This window comes from Diospyros lotus, chromosome 1, assembly GCF_014633365.1.
Source record: "Diospyros lotus cultivar Yz01 chromosome 1, ASM1463336v1, whole genome shotgun sequence".
Classification (NCBI taxonomy): Eukaryota; Viridiplantae; Streptophyta; class Magnoliopsida; order Ericales; family Ebenaceae; genus Diospyros; species Diospyros lotus.
In genome coordinates, this window is record NC_068338.1 from 11,709,848 (window position 1) to 11,729,302 (window position 19,455).

A 19,455-nucleotide genomic window follows, 5' to 3' on the forward strand; every position below is an offset into this window, starting at 1 on the left:
TCTAGAACCAAATGATGGGGGACACAGCAAAGAAGAAATCTCAAAACACTGAGAATTAATTTCAAAAAATAACATAGAATGAATCCTCATATCAATTCAATATTCAAGCCAATGCTACTAAAGAATACAATAAAAAGAATGCTTGTATAGGCTATTAACAGACCCTATTAAGTATATAAAACTAATTAGAAAATATAATTAAATTATCAATCTTCTGATTCCATTTGATTCATCAAAATCAAGAGTTGACTTACTCTATAGAAGATTCTTATTATATTAAAAAGTACCCTCGAATTGAAAATTGAATCAATACAGTATTCATTCTTAGCCTAGTTTTGTAGTTCATCCTCAATAGTGCTCTAGGGTTTGAGTTTGTCCCTCAAATTTGTCCTACATCAATTGATATCTGAGCTTGATATTCATTCTCAAACTTATTCTCAAATTTTGCACCAAGATTAAAAAATGATTATTTCTATATCCCAAGGAGACATTGATAGTAGTTTCCATTTTTTAGTTACAATAACTATTGTCACAACTAAGGGCGTGCAAAAGTTTAATCTAACCGAACAAACTAAAATTGCCAGTTCAGTTCGATTAATTTTTTAGTAGAATTCAGTTTTTCGGTTTCGATTCGGTGTTTGGGTTGGAACTAACCAAACCGACCAAACTTTAAAACGACATCATTTTTATGGTCATAAAACGACGTCGTTTTTGGCCCATCGAATGGTTTTCTACCTTGTTCGATTTTTTGTTCACTTTTCTAGCTTGTTCGGTCTATTGGTTAGTTCAGTTTTGATCGGTTTTTTTGTTTTTGTTCTGTTTATTCGATCGGTTCGATTTATACAATTTAAGTTCAGTTTTTTCGATTATCAATTAGTTCGGTTTATTGGGTTTAATCGGTTGATTCAATTCGGTTTAGTCCCCTGGTTTGATTTGTTCAGTTTGTGTTACTGAACCGACCATTTGTGCGCCCCTAGTCACAGCCACCACCAAAAAGTCTTGTCTTCTTACATAGCATGTTAGTATATTAAAGCTTAAAAAGAAAAAGGAATAGATTAAAAATACCTCTATGTAGTAACTAAATGCCAACTTCGTCAGTATAAGAAGAACCCACAACATTGTGTACCTGGAAAATAAAATAAAGAATTAACTAAATGTCAACGGGGCTCCAAATATCTAATAGATTAAACTGAAAGTCTGTCAGTTTGATTCCTACTTGAAAAGAGAAAATGTGCTCTCATGCATCCCTCTTCCAACATATTGCCGAGGCTGCCCAATGTCAAACAAATCCTTGGTTAAGTATTTAATTCATGATGCACCATTATCAACAGTAAACCTATGTCGATGACATAAAACAACAAAATAGATGAATGAAGAGAACAATGCAAGTACCTGTGACCACCACATCATCAGCATCACAACTTTATAGTTTGACCTCTCAAGGAATCGGCGGATGAAGGGAAAAAGAAATAGCAGTGCAGCAAGCATATTTGGTGACAAGTAAATAACAATAGCCAAAATAAATAGTGAAGGAGATTTCGAATTATTGCCAAACCAACTTTTAATGGTTTGAGCAAATCCAGGCGGATTTTCCCAAGTATAAGCATAAGTGACTGGTAGAATTATCACCCATGCAACAGCAGAAACAACTTTCAATATATATCGTAGCTTTACATACTTTGACATACTCCTCCTCGCTTTCCAACTAAGGATAACATCAAGGACAGCTGCACAAATTAGTGGTACAACAATAATGTAAAAAGTCAATGAGTGGACATCTGAAAAATTATCAGAAGCAATTACAGTTCCAAGCAGATTACATAATGATTATGCATTTCTTCTTGTTCTCTGAAGTGTGCGCATGCTACCATTTACAGCTGGGAAGTGTAGAACAATTATATAATCTCATATTTATCAGTAGGAAAAGATTTTAATTTCTAATTGCTGAGAAATAATACCAAAAGAAAGGATAAAAAAACCCAAAAAAAAGATTAAGAAAATTCGGGAAAGTGAACTAATATATCAATTCTTAAAGGGGATGAAAGAAGGTTATCATATGCATAACCCATACTCTTGAGCAGAAACTGTGTCCAGACCACTGTAACCTGTTAAGAAGATTGCCATTCACATTATCATGTCAGATTGAAGTATCATTATGTTATTGGATTGCGGCATTACACATGAGACACTGACAAGACCAACTTCGGATTTTAGTTATACTATCTAATCATAACCATATGCATCTGCTGACAATAAACTTTAAAAGTGATACAATTGACATCATTTTTTACCCAAGAATCCCCCTCCCTGCAATAGTTTAAATCATTTCAGAAGCAAGTATCAAACATGAAACAAGAACATACCTAAGCTAAATCTAGTTAAATATAATAGATCATCAATGGTCAGGAAGCGAATATTGTTCATTGCCTTAAACTGAAATGTCAGGAATATATGTACTCAATTTCTCAAATTCATACTATCTTGATAACCAACCATCACAGTTGAGGTAACAATCAGCACACTTAATTCCATTGAATAATACATTATAATGGCAAAAGGGGTGAAGATTACGCAATCACAAAAGATAGAATACGTAGAGGTAAAAGTTGGACAATCCTACCTTGCCCAAGTTTCAGTATGGCAGCAGTGATAAAGACAGAGAGCACTTTCTTGAAAACATCAGAACTGAAGATTGAGCTGGGTTGGCCAGAACTGTTCCAAGCAACAATTATCATAGCCTTTGCAGAAACAAATCAATCCAATGTGTCAATAATAGATTTTAGTAAAAACAAAGGTGATTCTTTTAATTGTCTAGAAGCACAATATATGCAGGCATATACATGCTTCACTATAAACAAAAGAACATTACCTGCAAGCATAATACAAAAAAACTCCACATTCTATCAAAACTTCTAAAAATATGCCAATATGATCGTATCTCCACAAAATTAACTTTTCCAACCCACCAATCTCCGCCAGTTGGCTTGTTGTCCTGAATATCAAAATGGTCCCACATTAGTTAAGGTCTTATCAGACTATTCCTTCTAGGTAAACCTAGCTTCATAAATCTTTATAGTACAAATAATGATATTAAAAATACTCTCTATCTGTGATAAGAATAATCAAATGAAATAATAGAAAAGCTAGCAGAAATACAAATGATTTATTTCCAGTAAACAATCTGCAGGGACAAATAAAAATGATTTATTTCCAGTAAATGTAATGCAACCCAGCAGACCCCACCTAATGGGATTAAAGGCTTGTGATTGTTGTTGTTAACTGTAATGCATGAAATGTGTTAAAACATTACACAAAAATATACAATCCAATCCCTCCTAACATGCATGGACAATCGTTAAAATATCAATATCAATAATATTGACTATAAAATTACAATATCAATGATATTGACTATAAAATTACAATATCTATGATACTCATTAATTATATAGATTACAAAAATTTTAATTCTTTTATACAATTTAGAAATTTTATAATGCTAATATTGTTGTTAGTAATATTTTCACTATTTATTATTAGTCTATTATACCATTTATAATACTAAATATTCTGATAATATTAATAATACAAAAATATTGATTACTAGTCAATTTTATAATATTATAGAATAATATATTATTTATTATTAATTAATTTGCGATTTATTATATTATAGTACTACTTACTATTAACAAATTGCACAATCCATTTTTTACTATCTACATTGATATTAATATAAATACAATTAGTATTATTTTGGTTGAGTGGGAAGTGTGTCTTTCCTTTTTCAGGAAACACAGAAAAACTTCCCATATTTTGTGAAGAAAAAGCAACTGAGATGTTTTCTAGCAGTCAATATACATTAGGGAAACAGGAGAACAGAGTTTTCATTTCTGTATTTCAAAAATTTTCCTCATTTGAACACATTTTCCAGTTTTTTTATATGGAAAAATTTTCAAGAAAATATACCCTACTTTCCATAACTAAACAATTGGGGCTTTGATACTTGTTCAAGAAAATATGTTTTCTAGTATTATTGGGGTTTTGATACTTGTTCTTAGATTGTATGTTGGGGTTTGAGATTTGTGCTTATTTCTTAGACTTGACTAGCAACATAATGATAGGCCGCCGGTGCACCGAACCTATCAAAGACGCAACAAGCAGCCGAAGGCATGAAAGATGGGAGTAGGGGGCGGTCCGCACATGCAGGTGTAACAACTAGCATGTGCACATGGGGGTAGAGTTGTAATCCACACTGTTGAGGGAATAATCAGCATGTGAATTGGGAATTCAGTTAGAGTGGGGTCCGGGAGTGGTATAAGTAGGAAGGGAGGAGGGAGAGTGAGGTAGCTGAATTTTGATAGTGAATTGGAAGAGTTAGGGCCTCTTGAATGCCCTGTTTCATTCTTGTTTTGCTGCTGTAAGGAATTGGAAATATTGATAGTGGATTGTTTTTGGAATTCAATCGGGTTCCTATCAATTTGGTATCAGAGCAATTCCGAACCTGATGGTGAACTTGACGGAGAGAGTTGGTGAATTGGAGTCAAAGATGGAAGGCGTACAAAGGGGAGTCGAAGACATTAGAGGGAATGTCCAGACGGTGGAGCGCAATGTAGCGGTGATGCTTGAACAGTTCGCTTTCAGGCGAACGAAGTGGGATGAACTGGAGCGGGAGAGAAAGAACAAGTCCAAGGAGCGAGAAGGACCTTCGGAATTCACCATGGATTCCGACGTAACCCCTGGGGTGGTGGGGCGTTGCGACTCAGAGGGGGGTATCGGGGGCGGGTACTGGTCGGACTTACGTGGGAGATGACTGGAGATGCCCATTTTCGAAGGAGAAAATCCAGATGAGTGGATCTTTCGAGCTGAAAGGTATTTTGCTGTCAACCAACTAACGGACGAGAAGAAGATAGAATCCGCAGCCCTGTGTTTCGAAGCAGCAGCACTGTCTTGGTTCCAACGGGAGACAAGGCGAAGAGGAATTCGGAGCTGGGAAGGCCTGAAGCAAAGAATTCTGGGCCGGTTTCGCCCCACTCAAGAGGGGTCGCTAGAGGAGCGTTTCTTGGCTCTTCGGCAGGAGGGGTCAGTGAAGGAGTATCACTTGAAGTTTGAGACCATGGCCGCAGCAGTGCCTGATGTTCCTGAGGCATTTTTGGAAGGCCAATTCCTCAACAGCCTCAAACCCAGAGATAAGAGCTGAGATCAGGGTGTTACAACCGCGGGGGCTCGATCGAATTATGGTCGTGGCCCAAAACATTGAGGACAAGAACGTAGCTCTTCAGAATTGCCATCGGGCAACCGGACCAACCAGGAGCGGGTATTCCACAGCAACCGCGATCGCAAGTCGGATGTCACCGGTGCCAGCGAAAAGTTTGGGTTCCTCCCAAAAGTCTGTAAATCAGCCAGGCCCTAGGATTCACCCCGCTGGTAATGGGGGCAACTTTCCTTTCAAGAAGCTTAGTGAGGCTGAGTGGAAGGCAAGGCGGGAGAAGGGCCTTTGCTTCCGCTACGATGAGAAATACTCGATTGGCCATAGGTGCAAGAACAAAGAGCTCCAAGTGTTGATGATCTATGACGAAGAAATAGGCGAGGCTGCAGCAGAAGAAGAAGCAATGCAGGGGGGCGATGAAGGGTTGGGATATGGGGAAGAGGTGATTGAATTATCCATGAATTTGGTGGTGGGATTAACTACACCTCAAACGATGAAGCTAAGGGGACTCATAGAAGGGCAGCCGGTGGTCGTTCTGGTGGATGGCGGTGCAACTCACAACTTCATCGCATCCGAATTGGTGCAACGCTTGAGTTTGCCGAGGACAGAGACGGCTAGGTATGGGGTGATAATGGGAACTGGGATGGCTGTACAAAGAGCAGGAGTTTGCAAGGGGGTGAAACTGACACTAGATAACCTGCAGATAGTGGAAGATTTTCTTCCCCTTGAGTTAGGAAGTTCTGATGTCATTCTTGGCATGAAGTGGCTGGCTTCAGTGGGGAAGATGAGTGTGGATTGGAGGAATCTGACCATGAAGTTTCCAGTGGGGGGAATGACAATGACATTGCAGGGTGATCCTAGCATAAGTAAGACATTAGTCTCCCTAAAAGCTATGATGAAGGCGTTTAAAGAGAATGGGGAGGGAGTGCTGCTGGAAATTGGAGAGGTGGCCGCCGAATGCAATGAACTGCAAGTGGGACTGCCCCGAAGGTTGGAGGAATTATTGGCTGAGTTTGAAGGAGTTTTTTCCAACCTGGAGGGACAGCCACCTACCAGAAATAAAGATCATGCTATCAATCTCCTACTTGACACTTCCCCGATTAGTGTTCGACCTTACCGCTACCCGTATCTTCAAAAGAATGAGATTGAAAAGATGGTACGTGAGATGTTGGCAGCTGGTATTATTAAACCAAGTGTTAGCCCTTTTTCTAACCCGGTGCTGCTCGTTAAAAAGAAGGATGGGGGATGGAGGTTTTGTGTAGATTACCGGGCTCTCAACAAGGTAACAGTTCCGGACAAGTTTCCTATTTCAGTCATCGGTGAATTGCTGGATGAACTACATGGCGCGAAGGTTTTTTCAAAATTGGATCTCAAATCTGGTTACCACCAGATTCGAGTCAAGGCTGGAGACGAACCAAAGGACCGCATTTCGAACACATGAGGGCCACTATGAATTCCTCATCATGCCTTTCGGATTGACGAATGCCCCGACCACCTTCCAATCTTTAATGAATGGTGTATTCAGGGAGTATTTGCGTCGATTTGTGCTGGTATTTTTTGATGATATTTTAATTTATAGCCAAAATTTTGACCAACATTTGCAGCACTTGCGTTGTGTGCTAAAGGTGCTGGCTGCAAATCAGTTGTATGCCAACAAGAAGAAATGTTCCTTTGGGCAATTGGAGGTCGAATATCTGGGCCATATCATCTCCCAGCAAGGCGTGTCAGCTGATCGTTGCAAGGTGCAAGCCATGTTGGACTGGCCTGCGCCTACTACCTTGAAGGAATTGCGGGGATTCCTTGGTCTTATGGGTACTATAGAAGGTTTGTAAAGGATTATGGCAAGTTGGCGTGGCCCCTCACCAAGAAACTAAAGAAGAACAATTTTCGTTGGGATGGAGAGGCTGAACGAGCATTCCAGCAGCTCAAAACAACAATGGTGTTGCTGCCAGTTCTCGCACTACCAGACTTTGATCAGCCCTTCATAATTGAGTCCGATGCTTCAGGGCATGGATTAGGGGCGGTGTTGATGCAAAATCTTAGACCAATTGCGTACTACAGCCATGCTATTAAACCATTGGAGAGGAAAAAATCGATTTAAGAAAGGGAGCTGATGGCCATGGTGTTTGCAGTCCAGAAATGGAGACATTATCTCTAGGGAAGGAAGTTCATAATAAGGACAGACCAAAAAAGCTTGAAGTTTTTGTTTGAGCAGCGAATGGTGAGCTCGGATTATCAAAAGTGGATGCTGAAATTGATGGGCTTTCATTTTGAGATACACTACCGGCCGAGGTTGGAAAACAAGGCTGCAGATAGCCTTTCAAGAATTAATCAACCAGCAGCTCTATTCGCACTAACGGTTCCAAAGATGGTGCAACTCGATCAGCTAGTCCAAGAGGTGGCGAAAGATGCTTATTTACAGGACATTATACAGAAGTTACGGGCGGACCTGGCTTACAGCTCAGATTTTCAGCTGGTGGGTGACCAGCTCCTTTACAAAGGGCAGTTGTTCCTGCCTAAGGGTTCTTCCCTAATTCCTTTGGTGCTCCATGAGGGTCATGATGGCAGTGTAGGAGGTCATTCCGGGTTCCTAAAGACATATAATCGAATTGCAGCAAGTGTTTACTAGGCTGGTATGAAGCGGGACATACGCCAACATGTGGGAAAGTGTCACATTAGCCAGCAACATAAGTATGAGGCTTTAACGCCAGAGGGTCTTTTACAGCCTCTTCTAGTTCCTGGCTAGATTTGGGATGATATAGCTATGAATTTTATTGAGGGGTTACCGAGATCGGGCCATATGAATTCTATACTTGTGGTTGTAGATAGACTCAGCAAATATGGCCACTTTATTGGTCTCAAACACCCATTTACAACAAGAGTAGTAGCTGGTATTTTCGTAAAAGAGGTAGTGCGGCTACACGGTATGCCTCGAATTATTGTTTCGGATCGAGACAAGGTGTTTATGAGCCATTTTTGGGAGGAGTTGTTTCGACTTCAAGGTACTAAGCTCAATTGTAGTACGACCTACCACCCGCAAACGGAGGTCCTCAACCGGACCCTAGAGACATACTTGCGTTGTTTTGCATCAGCAAGACCTATGGGGTGGTATGTGTGGCTGCCATGGGCTGAATTGTGGTATAACACATCATACCACACTGCTTCAAAGGTTACTCCCTTCCAAGCTGTTTATGGGAGGGAACCACCAACCTTGATCAAGTTTGACAAGGGATCAACGCAGGTGTCTACAGTAGAACAGCAACTGTTGGAGCGAGATTTAGCATTGGAAGAGCTCAAAGACCAACTGGTACGAGCTCAAGCGATCATGAAGAGGGGGGCTGACCGGAGAAGACAAGATGTGCAGTTTATGGTTGGTGACTTTGTCTACTTGAAACTAAGGCCGTATAGAAGGAAGTCCCTAGCTGCCCACCCTAATGAAAAGCTGGCTCCTAGGTACTATGGGCCATTTGAAATTGAACAGAAGGTGGGACCGATGGCTTATAAACTTAAACTACCAGCCCGCTACCATGTCCACCCAGTTTTCCATGTGTCCCAGTTGAGAGAGGCCAAGGGTGAGGTGGGCGCAAGGGTGCAAATTCCCCTCCAGCTGCAGGTTGACTTAGAACTGAAGGTTAAGCCAGAGGCAGTGCTGGGAGTTCGGCCTAGGAAGGATTCTAACTTGCGCGGGCTGGATATCTTGATCCAGTGGAAAGGCTTGCCACCGTTAGAGGCAACTTGAGAGCCCTACAACATGATTCAGCAACAGTTTCCAACTTTTCACCTTGAGGACAAGGTGAAAGTCCGGGAGGGGAGTACTGATAGGCCGCTGGTGCACCGAACCTATCAAAGACGCAACAAGCAGCAGAAGGCATGAAGATGGGAGTAGGGGGCAGTCCGCACATGCAGGTGTAACAACCAGCATGTGCGCATGGGGGTAGAGTTGTAATCCACACTGTTGAGAGAATAATCAGCATGTGAATGGGGAATTCAGTTAGAGTGGGGTCCGGGAGTGGTATAAGTAGGAAGGGAGAAGGGAGAGTGAGGTAGCTGAATTTTGATAGTGAATTGGGAGAGTTAGGGCCTCTCGAATGCCCTGTTTCATTCTTGTTTTGCTGCTGTAAGGAATTGGAACTATTGATAGTGGATTGTTTTTGGAATTCAATCGGGTTCCTATCACATAACTACAGTTTTTCAAGGTTTTTCCCTTCCGTTTACACCTCAATGTGTGTGGGAATAGTGACAAGGCAAACAGTGGGCATGTTAAAAGGAAAACGTGTAAACGGAGAAAGAGATCCCTAGGCACCATCTATCCTATGAACAACATGAAAAGCTCCAAGGAAAATCATTTTGTCATCTCTATTTTTGTCAACCCCAATTAAGTCAAAGGAAATTCAGCATAAGATGTAAACATTTAGAATTCCCCATACTGCACCACAAAAATTAAAATTTGTGGGTCTTTTTTACACATTGTAATGCTGCTAATATGTACCCCATTTTTCTCCATGCCAAGCTGCTCAGTAGGCAGACAAAAGAAATCTGCATCAGCACGCATTGGCCAACCTAATCGGAAACAACGTTCAGACCTGGAAATTTGGCAAAGCAAACTTAGAACTTAACGTATATGAAGATAAGGAACACCCCCACCCCACAAACACACAAAAAGAAAAGAAAATTGTAATACCAAAAGTATTCATTTAAATCATCATAGTTCCTCCACTGGGAGTGCTTTGATATGCCTTTTCTGCTCCTTGCAGCTTCCTTCACATAGCATCAAAAAAGATGTTATACAGGTGTAATCAATATAAGAGAAACTAGGAAGAGATTCAAAATCAGATCAGTGCAATACCTTTGCAATCACTTCATATATAGGAGTAACAACTTTCCTCAAGAAAGCCTCTTCTTCACCGCCATAGGCTGGCTTCACATTCTCCCCTGTCATGGAGCTAACATTGCCAGCCAGCATACCATACAATTCAAACGCCATCTACAATTAAGTACCAATATGACAATCAACACATATCATATTCATCATTACTTATCAAGACCATTAAAATTGTTGAATCACAAACAAAGTTATCTTAAAGCACTTGCCCACACACATACAGAATATGTTTGATCAAAAGAGGATCCAAGGAAAGATATAAGAGGTCTGACACAAAACAGTCAATCATCTAGTATAAGCTTCATACATCAGGATTATTAACAAGGTTAAAATAACTACCCAGTCGGCAAGATGTTTCAAAATTGCCATATACAACTTTAAAACACCAAAGCTCAATCCGACCAGAACAAATGCTTATTCTTCTCCATTTAATGCTTTTTATTCACCGATGTTCAAGGCCAGTATGAGCAGTGAGTGATCCATGTTCCTTCACACTTTTGGAACTCCTTCCCTCCTGATGAAACTTCTTTACTCTTGAATGTATGAATAAATTTAATCCACTGCTCGTATAATTGACAGAGAGAATTAACTAGTCAGAATCATCATAAATCAAGGGTCTCCTACACTAATTCCCTCGTTCTTCAATTTATATCAGCCCATGTACCAAATTTTCCATCCAATAATCTAACATTGTAAAAACAGAGCTTCATGATCTGCACACAATATGTCATTATATCTAAATCGATAGCAAATTTGAACTGGATATATTTATTTAGCAGGAGAATCATTTTTTGTTGGCACCCAAAGGATGGACAGTCAAAGAAGAATGAGGATATGAATGCAAAAAAGGATACCAGCTTGCAACCACAAAAATAACAACTTCATTTTTGTATATTACAAGTACATCCATATTGTTGATTTATGAAACTAGTAGAAGAACACCATCTTCTAATTATTGGAAAAAGAGTAAAATAATAACTTCATTTTGTATATTACAAGTACAGCTATGTTGATTTGTGAAAATGGTAGGATAATACCATGCTATATTCATTGAAAAAAGGGTAAAAGAAGCTTTAATATCCATCTTAAAAGCTATACCTAGAAATAAATCAGAAGTTTTATGGTTCAAATGTACATTGAACAATGGACAAACCAGGTTCAGTTCCTATAACATTGAAGAAACCAATAGAAAATGCTTACATGGTGTCGCCTACATGTCAAACAAATTCTAGCTGTAGCAATTGTCCACCAAGGAGATGAGAACTTCTTCAAAGTGTTTAGGCTCTTGGAGTTTTGTTAGACATTCCTTGGAAGGTTAAAAGCGCAATGAAAGACCAACACAAACATTCACCAAAACAAGCATCCCATACTCTATAAAGAAGAAGAGAACTCCTGAATAAGTTTTGAAGTTAACACCACAAAGGAAATGCAGATGAGTACTTCTTTCTTTTTCCTCTTATAAGCACCAACTATTTCAAAAGAAAAAAAAAAGGTTGTAATAATGTGCAGTAAGTACTATTCATAAAAAGATGTCAAGCTAATATACCATATTAAAAAATACAACCAAGCCATGGCAGGCACTCAATGATTAACATCGTGCATTATCTGGTCCTTGAAGAAAGAGAGGTAACATCTATATGTTCACATATTAATCTCATATGTGGTGACATTATTATTGGTAAGCCAGAAATTTTAAGTTATTTAATTTTTCTTTTAGAAAGGCAAACCAAATGACTTGGGAATGGGCATCTGACTTGCAAAATAATAATAATGAGATACAAATCACCAAAAAAACGTATAGCTTTATATCATCAACATTCATGTGTTGACAAATTAGAAGATGCAACAAACTTTCTCACATATGGTGTTGTGAGGGCAAAATTCACTTTTTCTACAAACTGATAAATCTGCAGCCATATTTACAATGGGTTCAGCAATCAGTCCAATCACTTTGGCCAGCTTAAAGCACAGTAACCATCAATTAGCAATGTTTCTTAATGAACATACAAACATCACAACCACTTGCCTCCTTTCCTTTTCCTTTTCATTCAGTGCACTAAAATGACAACGGCCACTGCTTACATGTATCCCAAATTTGCTGAATGTCCACATCTCTCAACAAAATCTATGCCTTCTGGTATTTAAACAATGTTATCTTCATTTATGTTCAACAGAAATAATACATATAGCATATTCTGGAATTCTGAGATCAAATATGCCGAGCCAAAGAAAGTAGCTTGTGTATTGCAATTTAAATCATATTCAAGAAATGAACTGCATAATTACCAAATGTCAATCTGACATTAAAAGAAGATATATCAATTTTCCGGGGTCAAAGGAAGCCAAACAAATCATTCACAAGCACACCACCCAAGTGAAAACTATGCCCCAACAAAGCACTGCATACGTAAGAATATGTGACTATTCAGACTAAAACATTTCAACCATACATGAGAAATATAGTGAAGCCATTTTGCATTATTATACATCATCGCAATAACTTGTCACTTTCCTTTTAATTTTTCATTCAATGCAAATGATTGCCACTGCTTACAGGTAACCAAGATCTCCCAATTGATGACCTCTCCTAACAAAATCAATGTCACGTTTCTGAATCAAGATTATCTTCAATTTTTTTTTTTTCTCTGATAAAGTATCCCCACCTAATGGGATTAAGGCTTGTGATGATGTGATTGGTAAAAGTGTAAGTACATAAAAGAGAACTGCCATAATACAACAAACTCTACAAAAAGAACACCTAGAAGGCTGCTCCTAAAAAGATGTCTAAATAAAACAAAGTAAAGGCCCTGTGGAGAATGGAAGCCCCTCTCTCATTAACCAAGAAACAATTACCATGAATCCCTTGAGATCAAAAAACAAAAACCTGCCTCATTACATTCACGAGAGCTCTACTATCCTTCCCTCCAGATGTGCCATATATCAGTTGTAAGCATTAGAGAGAAGCAAACTAATCCAGGTCAAAAGCACACTATTTTAAGTGGAAATTATGATCCCTCCAACAAAGCAACGCATATGTAAGCAATTGCAGTTATTCAGTGAGAGAAACATTTCAGAGCATACATGATGATAAATATAGCAAAGGCATTCTGGCATGAATCTGAGGTTTGCAGCTTCACCCCATATAAGAAGAAATAGACCCATGTATAGTAATTTCCGTTGTTGTACTTCCTGCTGTATGGTTGGTAACCTGCAGTTGTCAACAAAAAGATAAAAGTAACTTAGGCTGTTGCAATTTCACATCAGGTGTCCGAAGAGCTTTCTATATGAAATGCTATATATTTTCACTATCTTTTAGGGGTTTTATATGGATAGAATGGTGATTACATCAGCTCACAATCAGCTTAAATGGCAGGTGGAGGAAGTATCATTATAATAACCATCCATCATGAGAAAAAGCCTCACCAAAGACTACTTTTCCGATCCAAGTACTTGCACCATTTTCTGTAGTTTTTGAAAAGTTTCTTCATCACTTCATTCAATGCACGTTCATCCAACTAAGAAAAGAAGACAAATTGCATTAGAGTCTATTAGCAAACAAAAGTAAGCTGACATCCTAAAACAGAAGACATTATCTGATATATGTTAGCCCTTCAAATTCTAAGAGTCAAACTTTTAGCCATTTTAATACAAAATTTCAACCAAAAAACTTTTCCAGATTCTGACCCCCATTAGCCTGATTTTGTAGCAAATTCTATTTTGACAGCTTTGAGAGTGCAGGGAGAGGTTTGGAACCCCGAGCCAATGTTAGTCTCTACCAGGAGCAGCATCATGCCCTTAAATTTGAAATGAAAGCAGGGACAAAAACCACCTAATATGCAATTACACCATTCCCAGAAAAACAAATACAAGACAGACTGAACGGTCATACAATAGAAGATAGCAACTTAGGCAACCAGAGGACAAGCCCTTTCGCAAATTCACTGCTTAAACCAGGCCAATGTTGAAACGTCAAAGTAAGATGGGATTATGATTTATGTTAAAACGTCAAAGCAAGATGGGATTATAATTTATGTTGAAAAGTCAAAATTGAATTTGGATTTGAAGGAAAAGGGGCTGTCGTGTATGTATATGCATATATATATGATATATGATATATTACATTAATAAAAATGGGTTATTTCATGATATATATATATATGCAAAGGTATAAATAAAAAAGGAGAAGTAGGCTAGGAGTCTTGATGTCAAAATGAGCCTTCTTCTTCTATTCTCCTTCTCCTTTCTCGCCCTGGTTTCCGAAGGCTATGAGAAGGGTGAGGGCATAAGCCATAGGGCATTGACGTTTTCTCTCGTTCTCTCTTTCTCTCTAGTTTTCGAAGCCCTTGGAGGTGGTGCAAGTTCCAGCGTTTCTGCTTCTTTTTCTAGCAGCTCGGTTCCGCCATCTTCTTCCTTCATCGGCTCCATTCTTGGTTCAGTTCGTGGTATTTATATCCATCGAAGGCAAGTTTTTACTTCTCTTTTACCTTTCATATGCAAGTTCTTATATCTTTTTCCTTTTGATGTAAGTTCCTAAACCCCTTTTCCATGTCAAAAATTCATTCCTTTCATTCTAGAATGTTTGTATTTGGGAACTCTTATTTTCGGACAGATTGATCATGTACTCTATGTGGTATAACTTCTTGTGGTTATATCCGATTTGAAATCCGTTTTTTGTTCCAGAAACTAGACATCATAAGCTTTATTTTGGACATATTACTTAAATTATTTGGTTACATTTTGAGCCCATAATAGCCCTCTGAATTGCCTAAATCTGGAATTTTACTGTTTCCGGGTAAATTGACCTTGCTTCGGTTTTTAAGGTATAATTTTGTGTGGTTATATCCGATTTGCAACCCGCTTGTTATTGCTGAATCTAGAGATCCTGAGCTTCAATTTAGCCATATTATTTGCAATATTTGGCCAGGTTATGAGCCCAAAATAGATCCTTGAATTCACCGCTTGTAATCTGGAATTTCTGGAATTTAGCTTATTCGATTCCTTTTTGTGTTGGTTGCACTTCCTATGTTTGATATTATGGTTCTTGCCTACGCTATCGTGTTTAATCTTGTTGTTCTTCCTAGATTCTTGATGAAACTTGTTAAAGGCTTCAATAGGATTTTGGTTGACCTTATATTTCATAAGGAATGGTGCTTTCTTAATTAGTTTCATACAAGACTTTGGTTATCTTGTATGTATGTTGTACCGTGTGCGTATCGTCCTGTTGTAGGTTCATGTTGGTGTTAAAGTATTCATTCATTATTTATATGTTATGGCCAATCATTATTGGGGGTAAAAGTACATTCATAAGCATGATGATGAGTGTATTACATAGCCATGTGTGAGAATGTGTTTGGGAATATTTTTAAGAGTATGGTATGGTTGTGTATGCATACAATCATGAATATGCTTTGAGATGCTTATGTGTGCACGATAATTATTTTGCGCAAAAGCTCGGTAGGCATTTGCCTGATGCAACGGAGTTTTGGCTCAGATGTTACGATTTTTATGCAGGAAGCTCAGTAGACGCAAGTCTGACGCGACGAATGACTTCGGTTCACAGATTGATGGTTATATTGACAGATACTTATGTGGGCTTATGGGTCGTATGTGGGCATATATGCATGGATATATCTTTAGATGATGTGGTGAAGCATAGCATGGGGTGCATGTGATATAATGAGATGATGATATAATGAGAAATTCTATATTGCGTTGATTCCTATTGCCTCACGTTTCCTTGATTCTTATTGCTTCATGCAAAATGTGCGCCTAAGGCACAAGGGGTGTAAGCATTTGCGCCTTAGACCCACCAAGGCAAGGCAGACTTAAAGAGGCACGTGCCTATCTGTTGAGGCACGCGCCTCAGCAGACGCAAGAGGCGTGCAAGAGGCGCACCTCTCATATCTTTAATATATTTGGAAAAAAAAAGAAAAATCCCAACCTAATAGAGACAAACCCAAACCATAAAAGCCTCTTCCTTAGTTCCTAATAAGAATGAATGCTTAGGGTTTCAGATTCAAGCAACCGTTGCTAAGAGAGAAAAGCAGCAAATTGCAATCCTTCCAACCGAGGGCTGCAACAAAGAACCAACCAATTCTAGGAGTATGGGCTCACAGCATTTGGTTTGCAGTCCATCCAAACAAGAGTCACGATCAAGAACCAACCAATTCCAGGAGTAAAGGCTCACAGTTTTTGGATTGCAATCCTTCCAAATGACAATCGCGACCAAGAACCAGGAGTATAAGGTCGCAGCTTTCGGAACTCGATAGGCTCGCATCCATCAAAGCTACTAAGCTAACGAGCAGCTTTCTAGGTAACTGGATAACAGAACTTGGCTGTAGCTTTCTGGGTAACTAGATAACGAAACTTGACAACCATCAAAGCAAGAAGTATGGACATGCAGGATCAAGTGAGAAGATCATAGCTTGACAGGTCTTGCAGCTACTGAGCTAACAGGCAGCTTTCAAGCAGCAATCAAGAGCTGCATCTGCGCTTTGTTGGTGCAGAACTGAAAGCGAAGAAAGCTTCTTTTTCCTATCATAAGGCCAGGCCTTTAGGTTAGTGCGAGGAGTCATACAAATCAAAAAGTCTTCTCTGGGTAATAGCCAAACTTCAGAAAATTCACTCAGTTGTAATTTTTTTTTTTTTTTTAAATTTCAGTCTTCTATGGAGTCTTCTAGTGGTAGCACTGCTGGTAATCGAAAACACCTAACATGGAAATATGTTTGTCTTGCCAACCCAAATAGCACAAATGATCTAATTTGTAATTTTTGCGAAAAAAATACAGAGGGAGGAATTTATAGAGCTAAGCAACATATTGTTGGAGGATTCCATAATACTAAATCTTCTGCAAAATGTGTGCAAAATGTCCACCGCATATTAAAGAAGAAATCAAGGAATTTATGGAGAAAAGGCTGCAATGAGTGTGGAGAAAGTTCTATTCCAGATTTTGAAGATGTGGATGCTTTTGGCAATGATGTAAACGAAGATAATATTGTTGGACTTAAAATTAAGAGTTCAAAAGATGGAAATAGTAAGTCTGTCAATGCGAAAAAGCCAAAAGTAGAAGGGCCTATGGATGTATTTTGTACTCCTAGTGCAGAGAAAGTACTGCAAGATAGGAAGAGGATGAGACAAATTACAATGAATGAAGTTTGTAAAAAGGAATTACGTGAGAAAACTTGTAGAGATATAGCTAAATGGATGTATGATGCATCAATTCCATTCAATGCTGTCAACTATCCTAGTTTTGCTGTGATGGTTGAATCTATTGGTCAATTTGAAATTGGAATGAAACCACCAAGTTACCATGAGCTTAGGGTTCCTTTGTTACATAAAGAAGTTGCTGATATCAGATGATGAAGTGTTATGAGGTAGAATGGGCAAAGCATGGTTGCTCTATTATGGCTGTTAGATGGACAGATAAGAAACAGAGAACTTTGATAAATTTTTTGATAAATTCTCCAAAGGGTTCATTTTTCTTGGAATCTATTGATGCTTTGATTATTCAAAAACTAGGGAGAAAATGTTTGAATTACTTGATAGCCTGGTGGATGATATTGGAGAGAGAAACATTGTCCAAGTTGTCACCAGTAATGCATCTAATAATGTACTTGCAGGTAAGACAATTCAATTTTGAATTTACTTGCAAAATCTTCAATTCATTTTCATAATCTTAATTTAATCAGTGTTTAAATTTAAAATTTATTTTCTTATCTTAATTTTTAGGGGAATTGTTGCAAGCAAAGTGAAAACATTTATGTTGGACTCCTTGGGCAGCGCATTGCATTGATTTAATGTTAGAAGATATAGGCAAAATGCCTATTATTGGTAGGACATTGAAGAGGGCAATGCAATTGAATGCTTATATATATGTTAGAGCAGGAGTGGTGAAAATGTTAATGAAGTTTACAAGAGAAAGAGAGCTTGTTTGAGCCAGTGTCACGAGATTTGCAACTGCTTATCTCACACTTTTGAGAATACATAATCAAAGACAAATTTGAGAAAAATGTTCATGTCAGAGGACTAGACAACAAGAAAATGGTCTAAGGAAGCTGCGGGTAAAAGAGCAACTACCACCATATTTTGGACTAGCATTGTTTACATTCTTAAGGAATTTGGTCCTTTAGTCCAAGTTCTTAGGCTGGTTGATGATGAAAAGAGACCTGCAATGGAATACATTTATGAGGTGATGGATAGAACCAAGGAAACCAATAAAAGAAAAATACAATGAAGTGTTTAAAATCATTGATAAAAAGTGGGAATGCCAACTCCATCAACCCTTGCATGCAGCTAGACACTATTTAAATCCAGAGTTCTTTTACTCAGATTCAAATATTTCTGAAAATGAAGAGATTATGACAGGATTGTAAGAAGCTTTGCAAAGGTTGGTTCCAAGCCATGAGGAGCAAGACAAAATTAGTAACTAATTCACTTTGTATCAAAATTTTGAAGGAGTTTTTGCCAAGAAGTTGGCTATTCAACACCGAAAGACAAAATTCCCCGGTAATTGAGTTTGTTGGGATTTATTTCAATTTTCAAATTAAATTAGTGCATAGTTAATTTTTTAAGATTAGTTTATAACTTATAAGATGTTTGATAAATAGCATCAACCTAATTATTCCATCTCAATAGCTAAATGGTGGAAATCTTATGGATCTTCCATGCCAAACTTGCAAAAATTTGCAGTTAAAGTGCTCAGCCTTACTTGTAGTGCATCTGGATATGAGCGTAATTGGAGCATTTTTAAGCATGTAAGTAACAACTGACATAGACTCTTTACTTAGTTTTTTGTTTCAGATGACATATACTTAATAAAAATGTTTTGTATCAATTTGCAAATCCATAACAAAATAAGAAATAGGCTAGCTCAACAACGCTTGAATGATTTGGTGTTTGTAAAATACAATCAAGCATTGAAGTGTTGATATGATGCACGTGATCGCATTAACCCCATCTCTTTGAAGGACATAGATGATAGTAATGAATGGTTGATGGGTAGAATGAATGGATCATCAGATGAGGAAGAAGACTTTGTGTTTGAAGATAATTCTTTAACATGGAGTACTGTTGCTAAAGCTGCTGGAGTTAAGAAGAGTGTCCATCACACTAGATCAGCCAAAGGAACAAGTGTTATGGCAAAGGGAAAGGAAAAAGTATCTTCTTCTCAGTCAAAGATTAGTACTCCTCTAATACTTAAGAGAGGAAGATATTGATTTTGAAGAAGAATATGAAGAAGAGGAAGACTATGGAAGTGACCAATATAATTTAGATGATGATGATGATCAAGAAGATCATCTTATGATTGATGATGATTGATGTTGGATGTTATTATTTTTGTGTTTATTTTCTTGAATTTTTTTGT

The 19,455-nt window shown here is 38.2% G+C and overlaps 1 protein-coding gene across 1 annotated transcript in view; it reads right to left on the bottom strand.

Annotated features, from left to right (window-relative positions):
* Positions 1-19,455, bottom strand: part of LOC127788621 (callose synthase 3) — a 107,962-nt gene that overhangs the window by 61,351 nt on the left and 27,156 nt on the right. The window contains exons 9-18 of the mRNA XM_052317119.1: positions 13,515-13,606; positions 13,173-13,299; positions 10,056-10,193; positions 9,891-9,967; positions 9,699-9,792; positions 2,870-2,992; positions 2,621-2,738; positions 1,393-1,727; positions 1,217-1,269; positions 1,066-1,126 (exon numbers count right to left, since the gene is read on the bottom strand). Coding sequence (XP_052173079.1) covers positions 1,066-1,126; positions 1,217-1,269; positions 1,393-1,727; positions 2,621-2,738; positions 2,870-2,992; positions 9,699-9,792; positions 9,891-9,967; positions 10,056-10,193; positions 13,173-13,299; positions 13,515-13,606 — 1,218 coding nt within the window. The remainder of the gene's footprint in view (positions 1-1,065; positions 1,127-1,216; positions 1,270-1,392; positions 1,728-2,620; positions 2,739-2,869; positions 2,993-9,698; positions 9,793-9,890; positions 9,968-10,055; positions 10,194-13,172; positions 13,300-13,514; positions 13,607-19,455) is intronic.